At 39.4% G+C, this 12863-nt stretch overlaps 2 protein-coding genes across 2 annotated transcripts in view; one reads left to right on the top strand and one right to left on the bottom strand.

Annotated features, from left to right (window-relative positions):
* The window catches only part of LOC127439152 (methylosome protein 50-like), an 8507-nt gene extending 6591 nt beyond the window's left edge, over positions 1-1916 (top strand). The window contains exons 6-10 of the mRNA XM_051695267.1: positions 631-685; positions 935-1006; positions 1093-1201; positions 1284-1352; positions 1495-1916. Of these exons, the coding sequence (XP_051551227.1) occupies positions 631-685; positions 935-1006; positions 1093-1201; positions 1284-1352; positions 1495-1630 (441 nt within the window). The 3' untranslated portion in view covers positions 1631-1916. The remainder of the gene's footprint in view (positions 1-630; positions 686-934; positions 1007-1092; positions 1202-1283; positions 1353-1494) is intronic.
* A 137-nt stretch (positions 1917-2053) lies between these two features.
* On the bottom strand, positions 2054-11302 carry LOC127439113 (uncharacterized). Its single transcript, XM_051695179.1, has 5 exons — positions 11126-11302; positions 9326-9414; positions 6415-6502; positions 3628-5845; positions 2054-3435 (listed from the first exon to the last, which is right to left on the bottom strand). The coding sequence occupies exons 1-5, from the start codon at positions 11202-11204 to the stop codon at positions 3336-3338; spliced, it is 2574 nt and encodes an 857-aa protein (XP_051551139.1). The 5' UTR covers positions 11205-11302; the 3' UTR covers positions 2054-3335.
* Positions 11303-12863: the final 1561 nt, after the last annotated feature.

The following is a 12863-nucleotide window of genomic DNA, read 5'->3' as shown; positions in this document are numbered from 1 at the left end:
TCTTGAGGAACGTGTTTGGAAATAAATGCAGTTTTTATTTAATTTACTGCCTCCAGCAGTCTGTTGCCAAATAATGAGAGAATTTTAGATTTCAACATATCAGATAAATAAAGACGTAAATCAGTGATTTCATACATTTCTTGGAAGCGAAATGTTTACACAGACTTTTTAAGTTATATATGCAATAGCTAATGGGTCCTGATGTAGGATGGGACTTCCTTTCTACATCCGTTGACCGTTGGGCGCTCCGAGCTCTTTGGTTGAGCGTTCCAATTTCTCCCATTCGTTTATATAGAAGTGACCCGTCTCTGATAAATAATCTCTGATTGAGCTCATCTTGTGCTGAACCCGGAATATTCTTTAATTCAGTAACCACCCTGACTGAAGTGTTTTTGATTCACTCAAAACAACCTGCTCATGAGAGTCATTCGTTTGGGGATCGAACTACAGAACTACAATACAGACGGATCGCTCAAAACATACAGTCGTGAAAATCACACGTTACTGGGATCAAAAAAATAAATGAACCCATTCCGAGTAAGAACCAGCTCTCGGTTCCCAACCCTTCACACACATCAGAGTCATGTTTACAGTGTGTGTACTGTGTGTAACTCTCTAACACACCTGCAGGACGGCCGACTGCTGATGTGGGACAGACGCAAACCCAAACCAGCTACACGCCTGGGTAAACACGCATAATACACGCACACCTTGACTGTGTGTGTCAACACCGACAGTAATGATTAACTGTTGTGTTGAGTATTTTTACTTCACTCTTCTGTCTGACTCACCCAGAAGTTTACTTTCTTAATGCTGTTGCTGTCGGAAGACTATATGATGTATTTTAGAGTCTATTTGTTCACTGGAGCCACTCTTAAAAATGTCTACATAACGTTATATAACAGAGTATCAAATCAAGTGTTGTGTGATTTAGACGTGGTTTCCCCAAGCTGCTGTCCTACTGCCGTCGTCTGGCACCCTCATCAAAGCAACACCATTGCATACGGTACAAAGCACACACCCAACGTCTGTACAACCACATATCCCATGATGCAATGCTCTGAATAACCTAATGTGTGTGTTTGACATCAGGTGATGAACTGGGGCGAGTGACTGTGAAAGATCTGCAGGCGTCAGACGCCGAACAGACAATAAACGTTCACACTCGCCGAGTTTCAAGACTGGCGTTCTCATCGGACAGGTGCAAACTCACTTACGGTGAACATCAACATGAAATCAGTTGACATGCAAAACATGTAAACATGTATGCTGTCTATTTACAGTTCCCCCCTTTTGGCCTCTATCAGCGATGATTGCTCCACTGCCGTGGTTACTGCAGAGCTCAGAGAAATGTAAGTATTGATACACGCCGCTCTTCTGATTGGCTGTGCGTTCATCCCTGAATGAACCAATGACAGGAAAGGAAAACTCCACCTCCACAGTACTTGAAGGCACATTCCGTTTATACTTGATCTCGTATCTGTGTGCGTTTAGTTTCAGGGACAGACGACACCAGGATTTTGTGCGAGGTGTGTGCTGGGTTCCTGGCGGGTCGGGCGTGTTGACCACCGTCGGCTGGGACCATCAGGTGCTTCATCACAGTCCCACTCAGCAATCATCAGCGTCATAGAGCATCATGGGATACCAACACACTTCATTCTCATATTTGTTCACCAGTGCCGTTTCACCATCAGATAATTCACATGTAATGATCATGATTTTTGAAATGCAGAACGTATGATGTTTACATGTCCTATTAGCAGAAAACACCTGTTCGTATTTGTTTGAAGAACAGAAATGTGCATGAATGCTGATAGTTTTTGTGTATTACGCTTTATTTTCATGTCTTCTTGTATTCTAGCAAACAAACATTTTGTACATTTTGCTCCATTGAGATAAAAACATTAATTGTTCAATAGCTTCTTTATTATTTCTTTATATACAGTCCTTAAAGGGTATTCTAGTAATCGTTTTTCCTTTCAGGGGTAACAAATGGTTAAATGTCCAAGCTATGTGTTAATCAACAATTGCATTTGTGTGTGGGCCTGGGTATCTCAGCGAGTATTGACGCTGACTACCACCCCTGGAGTCACAGGTTCGAATTCCAGGGCGTGCTGAGTGACTCCTAAGGTCTCCTAAGCAACCAAATTGGCCCGGTTGCTAAGGAGGGTAGAGTCACATGGGGTAACCTCCTCGTGGTCGCTATAATGTGGTTCGTTCTCGGTGGGGCGTGTGGTGAGTTGAGTGTGGATGCCGCAGAGAATAGCGTGAAGCCTCCACACACAGTACGTCTCCACGGTAACGCGCTCAACAAGTCACGTGATAAGATGCGCGGAGTGACGGTCTCAGACGCGGAGGCAACTGGGATTCATCCTCCACCACCCGGATTGAGGCGAGTCACTACACCACCACGAGGACTTAGAGCACATTGGGAATTGGGCATTCCAAATTGGGGAAAAAAGGGGAGAAAATCACAAGAAAAACCCCACTGCATATGAGCAGTTATACAAACATTACATAATTTCGTAGATTAATAAAACTGCATTAGTAGCACATTCATTGACCTATTGTAAGTGTGAGATTTCATGAACGTCTAACGAATCTGAGTGAGGTTTTTTTCAGTGTCCAACTGTTCAGGATTTGCACTTTGCAATTAGAATCTCTTTACAGCAAAGCGTTTATTTACATTGTTGTTGTTGGGAAAAGACGTAACTAGCTTATCTCTCTTAAGGCAACTTCTTTCAGTATGACAAACGCGTATTCCCCAAAATGAAGTTTAATACAAAAATAGGCATGACAGCAGAAGTTGATCTGTTATATAAATCCAGCACCATTGCAAGAGACCCGTATTGAGAGCTGTAGCGTAATTTATTACATTCATGTTTAAAAATGTTTCAAAATATTGTACCAAAGAAGTCAGAATTAATAACTCATGTTCTTAAATGTTTGTGTGGAAAGAAAATTGGGATTGGCAACTGCATTAAACAAATTATTGTGAAGTCAAAAGATTTGACATTAAAATGTCAACTATTTTGAGTTTGTGTATAGTTCATCTTGCCTATACTGGTACATTTGCTCCTTTTTTAGCAGCTCTAGAAAGCTCTTCAGAAGTCTGTGATCAATCTGCAGTCAAAATCGTTTATGAGAGATAAACAAACAACCTTCTGTGTTCAAAACCGTCCAGAAACGGCCCTGTAGTGACAGCCGTCAAACAACTTACAGTAATACTTTAATAAAGTTTGATATAAGGTGCAAAACGTGCAGATAAGGTAGATGTTTGTATGTACAGGTAAGGCACGTTTCACTAATAATTCCAGTCCAGAATGTTCTGCGGTTCAGGGTGAACCGTCTTTGATCAAGGGTATGATTGGTTGTTTGCTTCCTGGTCTGACGGTGAATGTCATTCCAAACTGCTGTTTGTTAGACGGTCCATTACTAAACAACACAGAAGAGTGAAGATACTTCTTAATTTATATCAGGTAAGCACTTATCAAGCAATTATCTATGCTACAGGACAACATTTGTCCTGCATTGTATGGTGGGGAAAAATATGCAATGATCATTTATAGTGACTGATGCTAACATTCTGCTAAACATCTCCTTGTTAATTTACTATGTTTGATTTACCTGTTCTGTGATTTAGTTGAATTGGCCGAGTTTTGAGCTTTTTTGGCCGCTTTAGTTTCCAGTTCCTTCATGTCCAGACCGCGAGGTTGTGCTGGCAGCGTGGGGCTAAGGTTTTGTAGAGGTTTGGATCCAGCAGCGGGTGACATTCCCTCATCATCAGACAGTGGGGAGTTCCAGTCATCGTTGAAGTCCAACTTTTTGACATTTGAGAACTTAGGATCCATTTCTAACATCTTCTTCTGCAGGATGCTGAGAAGCGTCGCCTGATTAGCTGCGACAGATGGAGGAGTTTGTGCGGGTGGTGGGGCGGGATTAGTTTGAACAGGAGGTTTAGGTAGGACATTTGGTGGAGGGCCTGGGGCTTTAGGAGGACAGCTGGGCGGTTTAGGTTTTGGGGCCATTAGGGGCCTGTTTGTAGTTGGAGCAGGTGGAGCAGGTAAGGAAGGCTTGGCTGGTAGAGGGGCAGTTTTCACAGGGGGGGCCGGAGCGTGGTGACTTGGCAAGGGACCTGGAGGTTCATCTTCAAGGTCGAAATTGGCGAATTCAGGGGGTGGTGGAATGAACGGCAATTCTTCTCCGCTTTCAACATCCCTAACTAAGACACTCTGCCCCCCAACTGAGCCATTCACTGGACGATGGGCTGGGCTTTGTTGAGGGGTGAAGCTTAGCAGAGGGGTGGAGCTTGGTTGAAGGGTTGGGTTTAGTTTAGGGGTAAAGTTTGGTGAAGGGGCAGGGTTTAACACAGGCTTTGAAAAAGACACATTTGGAACCTCTGCTTTTGGGGATGGTGGGACGATTGGTGGTGTGTTTGTAGCAGGTTTTAGTTCCACCGTTGGTCTGTCTGACATTGGGTCTCGAGGAATGACAGTAAAGGAGTTTTGTTGGGTTGGACTGGGTTGGATCACAGAATTCAGAGGCTCAGCCAAGCCACTGTTCTGTTGGGATAGATTTGTTCTCTGCTTGTCTCTTTCCTTGGCGGCCATCAGTAGGGCGAAAGGTGATGCTGAAGACTCTTTCTTCGCCGAGCCAACACCATTCCTGTTGAGATGTCGATGGTTCAGGAGGGGACTGTGCCTGTGAGATCTGCCAGGAAACTCAACCGGAGGCTTCATCTGACTTGCATCAGGTTGAGCTGAAGGCTTCTTTTCTATTATGGGCGAGACTTTTATTGCTGTTGGAGTCTCGTTGGGGACGTTTTGTGGGGTAGGTGCCCTCACAGGTTCAGGGTTGATTATGGTCTCTGTTTTGGCTGATTGACTTGAACCATCTACCTGGAAATTCTCAGCCATGTCTGTCTGGTCATTTTGCAGTAGATTTGCGGTGCTGCCATGACGGGCTGGTTTGGCAGGCAGCGCCACCGACTGAACCGGTTGGAAAGATCCAGGACTTTTCCCACCATTCCCTTTGACATGAACACCAACTGGGTTTCCAGCAGAATCTTCTAGTAGAAGAATTGACTGGGCTTGCTTTTCCCCGTCTTGGCCAATCAGTAGTGTGCTCTTTTGCACATTATAGAGTTTGGCAGTGTTCTGGGGATTAAAGCTGGATGGTGATGGGCTGTTCTGGGGGTTGAAGCTGGACAACTTTGGGCTGTTCTGGGGGTTGAAGCTGGACAACTTTGGGCTGTTCTGGGGGTTGAAGCTAGATAGCGTTGGGGTGTTCTGAGGGTTGAAGCTGGACGGTGTTTTGGTGGAGGCAGCAGGTGGGGTTGGTTCTTGGGGCTGGATCTCCATATTAGGTATGGAGGACATCCTGAAGGGTTTCAGAGGTGGCGCTTTCTGGGCTTTGGGTAGAACGGGTGGCGGTTTCGTCCCAGGGGGAGGTGGTGGGGTGAATTTAGGACATTCAGGGATATCTTGGATATCAAGACTGGAGATGGACCCTCTGAGGCTGGAAGTGTCAGATGGAGGTTTTGGAGGAGCCATAGGAGGAGGTTTCAGGGAGGCCAAGCCCACATCTGCACTGTACTCTGAACCGCTTCGTGATGGAGGCTTTGGGGGCTGCATTGGAGGAGGCTGCAGGCTAGCAAGGTCTATAGAAGGATCCATTTCACCAAAGAACTTAGGTGGGGGTGGAATAAATGAAGGAGGACGCGGGGCAGTAGATGAGGGTGGAGGGGGAGGAGGGGCCGAGCTGGGCGGAGGAGGTACAAGTATTTCCCCCTTGATCATTTCAGGGATGGAAAGCATTCCTCCATTTGGGAGCCTTGCAGTACTTCCTATAAAACAGAGAGCATGAAAATGTACATTTATAAGGTTTATAGTTCATTGAAACATTTCAACAACATGTTAACATGCTAAAAAATTTAAGGAATCTTCTTTTTAATGAAAAGGTGATACCGAAATATGGCCAAGCACTTGCATCTGCGTGCGCATACAGTACTTGCATAAAGTATTTCTCTGGCCTGAGCCTGTTTTCAATGTTTGTTTCCATGCAATTACAATGAACAGGGCTTTCAAGTTGCCTCCGAAAAGGATGTAAAATCAAAGGTATTCCATTCAACTTGTACACTATATTCCAAGACTTATGTCTTTGTAACACTTAGAATATAGCGTACAAGTTATATGGACTGCTTTTATGATACTGTCATGGTGCTTTTGAGTCCTTTTTGAAACTTGAAAGCTTCAGTCCCCGAGCATTGTGATTGCTTGGAAAACTCTGGTCTTCAAAATTACTCCTTTTGTGTTCCACAGAAGAAAGAAAGTCATATGTGTTTGGAACCCCATTAAGGTGAGTAAATTATTTTTTGGATGAACTATTCCTTTAAGATCTGCTTTGTGAGCTCACCTGTCCCGTTCATTTTGGGTTCGTTGAGGGGCGGTAGAATAGGAACCTTCGGAGTTGGAACAGCGAAGCCCTGCGCTCCATCAGATGACTGCGATTTAAAAAGAAACAGTCAGCAACTTACAACGTCCTGACTCTAAGAAGATGAGGGAGTCTACACACATCAAACACACCTATTATTGTAGGAGTTGCTGAGTCAGAGTTTAAATTTCTAGGCACTAAACCAACCAGTTTCCCTAAACTATTCAGGGAGATTATGACATTGCTGGATAAGGATCCTTTTTCTACTTCCCTGTTTCTGTCTCTTTTTGTCTTTGAGACACGCAAACTGTCTGGAGACTGCAGAACCCATCCCAATTTCATACACACTCGAGATGAATAGAGTGAGATAATGTTGCAAAAATTTTTCAGGTGAATCAGTCGCTGATATTGTGACGCAGATTCGATTGACACTCCTTAACAACACCCCACAAATACAGCTGTGAGAAATTGTTATGGGAATGTTAAGAAAATATTTTGGGAATCTTCCGGGAACACTGAGGTTAAGAGATTGAGTGCGCTGTGAATTCCCTAAGCATTTTATTGTCTTTAAAGTGACATCACACCAAACATTACTTGTGTGAACTATCCCTTTAACAATCTGTCACTCTACAGACACCTTCCAACAAGTAACTACACAATCTCATGCCTTTCATCTTTTTTCCTTTCAATTCTTCAACATGCAAAAAGCGACACACCCCAAAATCGTGTATGTTTGCGTTTCAGGTTTTGCGGTCTTGAAGAAAAATTACTCATAAAAAGACACCTCAGAACATACCTAAACATTACAAGAGTTGTGTCTTATGATTGCTGTTGGTGTTAGACTACATTTACACATTATTTTGGCAGACACTTTTATCCAAAGTAATTTACAGTGCATTCAAGGTGTATATTTGATTAGTTTTTGTGTTCCCTGGGAATTGAACTTCTCTGCCAGTTGAGCTATAAGCTAAAATGAATAGTGATGCTTTAGCAATACTTCTAATTATTTTATAACAACTGATGCGAGTGTGATATGTAAGCAAATGTGTGTGTGCACGTGAAAGGATGTTGTGTGTCCGTCTGCTCACAAACAATGTATTCAAAACAGCACCTGCAGGTTTGGAAAGCTGCCCGGATAATCCCGCACTGACACGCGGTTAACCTCTAAGAACTAGTGAAGAAATTAAACTAGTAATGTCGGAACATCTGAATCATCATAATTGTGATCACATGAGGTGGTTCCGTGAATCGTTCATGTCTGAACACGTTGGAGACTATGAATTACTGACACAATCTGAATGTGTTAACAATGAATTAAACATCACCATGGTGATACAAACACACAACTGCTGTGTGTGTGTGTGTGTGTGTGTGTACTGAACGCTTTGTTCTGTCAGAGTAAAAGTGTGTTTATAAACTGAGGGTGTGTATGTCCTAAAGCTGAAGGTGTGTCTGTGTCTATGTTTCTATAGGAAAGTTTCGGAATTCCATGAACGATAAAATAGAAGTAAACGTGTTCATATTTACCAAAAGTACACCGTTTATACTGATTATACCATGTATATACATAATACTCCACAGTATTTTTAGAATACCATGGTATGATCATGACAAATCCAAAAACATGGTAATACCATGGTACATGCCCAAAAAACATGGTTTTACCATGGTAAACTTTCAGAAAACATGGCAATACCATGGCACAAGCCCAAGAAATATGGTAATACTATGATACATGTCCATAAAACAAGGTATTACTAAGATAAATGTCCAAAAAACATGGTATTACCAAGGTACATGTCCAAGAAACATGGTATAACTATGGTATTTTTTCAAACAACATGGTATTACCATGGTACATGTCAAAAATCATGGTATCACCAAGGTAAGTTTTCTGTAAAATGGTAATTCCATGATAAATGCCCAAGAAACATGAAAATACCATGGTACATGTCCAAAGAACATGGTAATACCATAGTATATGTCCAAAAAACATGGTATTACTAAGGTAAATGTCCAAGAAACATGGAAATACCATGGTTCATGTCCAAGAAACATGGTATAACTATGGTATATTTTCAAATGACATAGTATTACCATGGTACATATCCAAAAATCATGGTATTACTATGGTAAATTTTCAAATGACATGGTATTACCATGGTACATGTCCAAAAAACATGGTAATATCATAGTAAATGTCCAAAAAAAAAAACATGGCAGTACCAAAGTAAATGTCCAAACAACATGGTAATACCATGGTACATGTCTAAAAACATGGTATTACCATGGTACATGTCCAAAATCCTGGTATTACCATGGTACATTTTCAGAAAACATGGTAATACCACTGTCCATGTCTAAAAAAAACATGATATTACCATGGTACATGTCTAAAAAACACAGTATTACCATGGTACATTTTCAAAACTATTATGAAATAACCATGGTTCATACCCCAAAAATGGTCCCCATGGTAATATCATAGTAAATTTTTATAAGTGACACTAACAATATAAATCAGTTGATTACTATCATTTATTAAACTTTCCTGTAGCTGTATGAACTGTAGATTATGGCGCTAGTAATGACAATGTCATGGGTTTGATTCCCAGAGAACACGCAAACTGGTTAAATAGGATTCGATTGGATAAGTGTCTGCCAGAAGAATAAAGGTAAATATGTTGATGATAAAAATATATAGTATTCATATTTTTCTGAAAGACTTGTATCATCATTTACCAACGTTAATAATTTACTATTACAAACATGCTTCCCTTTACTTCCAGTTTAAAGACCAAACACAGTGTTTACATGTCTCATAAACCCTGAGTTAATCTCACGTGTGACCCGGTGAAGTCTGGTCATGTGACCCCTGTGTTTTCAGACGTACCGTGAAGTGTTTGACCGTCGGCCGAGAACGAACTTTAGCGGTTCCTGATTCTGGTACGGCAGCCGAGTTCAACAGCAGCTCCACATTACCTGCAAAACACAAAGCGGTTTATAGCTCAAAGTCACCACTCAAGACCATGTGACCACCAAAACAACAAGTTCATAAGAGTGTCATAATGGCTCATAACAGGTCAGATAGTTTAGGGTTTGGTTCTTCATATCATCTCAGATTCTTGAAAAGCCATTAATAACTTAAAACGTTTTGTTAGATTCATTCATCTGTATGCTACAGTAATTATGGAAGAACTGGAGGTGACATATGAGGTTATTTTTTTGTTTAGTTCCTGTTTGATGGTTCTTATCTAAATCGATTTAGAGCGCAGTGTTTGTATAGAGTGTCGATTCAGGATTCGACCCCAAGACTTTTGTGCTCCACGTTTGCTTCTAAACTTCTTTGAAGTTGAGAAATGTTTCTTCTACAGACACAATCTGTTTGATGATCTTTGTTCTTTGATGTAATGATGTAATTACCCACACCTTCCACTTAAATCGCAATCAGACCTCATAAATTCTGCTCAACTGACTAATAAATCACTGAAAACACACTAACAGGAAGTAAACCATGTAACCTGTGTTATGATTGAAAATATGTGCTGTGACAGATTTGGGTTCATTTTGAAGAATGATTGGAAATAATCATAAAATATGAACAGCATTTATTAGCCTATTGTTTTATATTATTATGTAATGGAATGAACAGCCTGATTTAAAGTAATAATAAATTAAGACTACGTTGGTAAAACACTGACTGCATGACATATTATTATGAGCATATGTCAGATCTACGCTTACAAACAAGTACTTCAAGAAATACAAGTCAATTCAAGTCCACAAAAACATGGTATTATCATAGTAAATGTCCGTAAACATGGTATTACCATGGTATATCTCCAAAATATGGTATTACTGCTAAAAGTGCACAAAAACATGGTATTATCATAGTAAATGTCCGTAAACATGGTATTACCATGGTATATCTCCAAAATATGGTATTACTGCTAAAGGTGCACAAAAACATGGTATTATCATAGTAAATGTCCGTAAACATGGTATTACCATGGTATATCTCCAAAATATGGTATTACTGCTAAAGGTGCACAAAAACATGGTATTATCATAGTAAATGTCCGTAAACATGGTATTACCATGGTATATCTCCAAAATATGGTATTACCATGGTATATCTCCAAAATATGGTATTACCATGGTGTATCTCCAAAATATGGTATTACTGTGCTACAAGTCCACAAAAACATGGTATTACCATAGTAAATGTCAATAAATGTGGTATTACCATGGTATATCTCCAAAACATGGTATTACTGCTAAAAGTGCACAAAAACATGGTATTACCATAGTAAATGTCCATAAACATGGTATTACCATAGTATATCTCCAAAATATGGTATTACTGTGCTACAAGTCCACAAAACATGGTATTACCATAGTAAATGTCCATAAACATGGTATTAAAAACACATAGTATTAGAATTGTAGTCTTTTGATAGTGTCTGACATCAGACGTGTAGGTCAGATCACAACTCATATTAAACATCATTCTGCGTTATTCTGACATAACTTATTATCATGTCTAAACCCGACCTGTTATAAATGTTACTGGTGTTTTTTATGTAGTTTGTGACGCATCCGTGACAGCTGTAGAGGTCGCGTGAACACTTTAAACTGACATTAATCACTGAAATCAAATGAATATCTTTATAACACTATAAATCACTCTTACCCATGTCCTTGAATTCCACATTGGTGCCGAATAGAGACTGATTCTTCCGACCCAAGAAATTCAGCGAACCTTTCTTCATGTTAAATAAGAGTGTGATTTGAACCGCACTGATTTAAATCATCATGATTTCATGATTTTATGATTTTTAGCTGCAGGTGCGAGTGAGTTTGAGTCCGATCAGTGATTTACAGACACTGAGGTGAGGAAAATGGCCACATACACCTGAACTGCCCCTCAAACCACGCCCACACACACCTGTACTGCCCTTCTGACCCCGCCCACTGCAGCACAGGTGGACACGCAGCCAAATATGTGCTGTCATGGCGACTGTCAGTCACTGTCAGGAATTATGAGCCATAAGAATTATATTAGTATCATGTAAAACCACCATACCATTATGCATGATATTACAGTCTGACATCACATCTCTATACTGCAGTGATGTTAAGTGTAAATGTTTCCAGTAATTAATAAGGTGTTTATTTTTTTCCCCATATATTTCCATACGTGTATGTATGTGTGTAAATACAGTATATGCTTTCTGTCAAGTTTAAAAGGTGCTATATAAATTATATAATGTTTATAAAGTACAAATTATAGAGGTTTATTAAATTTCATATTATTTAAAAAACTTAATTTGGTATGGATTGTGATATAAATTATATAAAGTTTAAACATTATACAAGATAATTGTAAAAAATCTATGTAAACATAATAAATGTAATTATAAATCTATATAAAGTTTTATATTGTCAACTATATATATATATATATATATATATATATATATTTATTATTATTATTATTATTATTATTTAGTGACATATAAATGCTAAATATTCTGTAAAAAATTGATTAAAAATACAATTAAAAATATTATTAATTTATTTAAAATATATTATTATTATTATTATAATTATTATGTTGACTGGTCAGTGTGTAATGTGTCACTAGAGGGCAGACTGACCATATGTGTCAGGGGTCATCTCTGTTAAATAAGTCCATTAAGGATTCACCCTGTGTATAAGAGGGTCAAAGGTCACAACTCAAGGCAAAATAAACACTTGATAATTGCATAACTTTTTCTTGTACTTATAATAATATGACTTTTTATTATATTTATATATATGTATATATATATATATATATATATATATATATATATATATATATATATATATATACATATATAAGTCTATATTTATGTTAAATTGTTATTTTAAATATGTAAAATGTTGCTTCTAGTACAGAGAAACTCTGTGTGAAATGTGAAACTGATATTAGTATGTATACCAAAGATCAAAGGGAAAAACAGGAAACAGAAACAATCATGTTAATTGTGGCATTCTGAACGCTCTGTCTAATTATAAATGGATTTAACCCTCCTGAGAATAGACTCTAAAGTCAATTAAACGAAGCTCAATATTTCAAAATAACTTCATGGTGCTTAGAATGAAGAACCGCTTTACAGTCTGAATGTATTGTACAAGACGCACTTTAAAAATCACAATAAGTGAACAGATGTATCATCGACTCCAGAAAGACACATCACTAGAGGCGTATCCTATTATTTCCAGTCGCCATAGGAACAGAAACGAAACTGGTCGGTCCAGTTCCTTGAGTTGGGGAGGGCGGTCGTCATGGCGATGTGAGTTTTAAGAATGTGCAGAATGCGTTTAACTCACTCTAAGATTCAACTGATTCCCTGGAATGTGACATCTCGAGCAGCGTTTCAGGA

The sequence above is a fragment of the Myxocyprinus asiaticus genome, chromosome 50 (assembly GCF_019703515.2).
Source record: "Myxocyprinus asiaticus isolate MX2 ecotype Aquarium Trade chromosome 50, UBuf_Myxa_2, whole genome shotgun sequence".
NCBI classification, from domain to species: Eukaryota; Metazoa; Chordata; class Actinopteri; order Cypriniformes; family Catostomidae; genus Myxocyprinus; species Myxocyprinus asiaticus.
Note: the sequence above shows the minus strand (reverse complement) of the source record. Positions and strands in the feature narration are given on the sequence as shown.

Coding starts and splice junctions, on each gene's coding strand:
- LOC127439113 (XM_051695179.1), bottom strand. CDS start 11,204: ATGAAGAAAGGTTCGCTGAATTTCTTGGGTCGGAAGAATCAGTCTCTA. Junction 9,415..11,125: donor TGTGGAATTCAAGGACATGG/GTAAGAGTGATT, acceptor TGTGTTTTGCAG/GTAATGTGGAGCTGCTGTTG. Junction 6,503..9,325: donor CGACGGTCAAACACTTCACG/GTACGTCTGAAA, acceptor TTTAAATCGCAG/TCATCTGATGGAGCGCAGGG.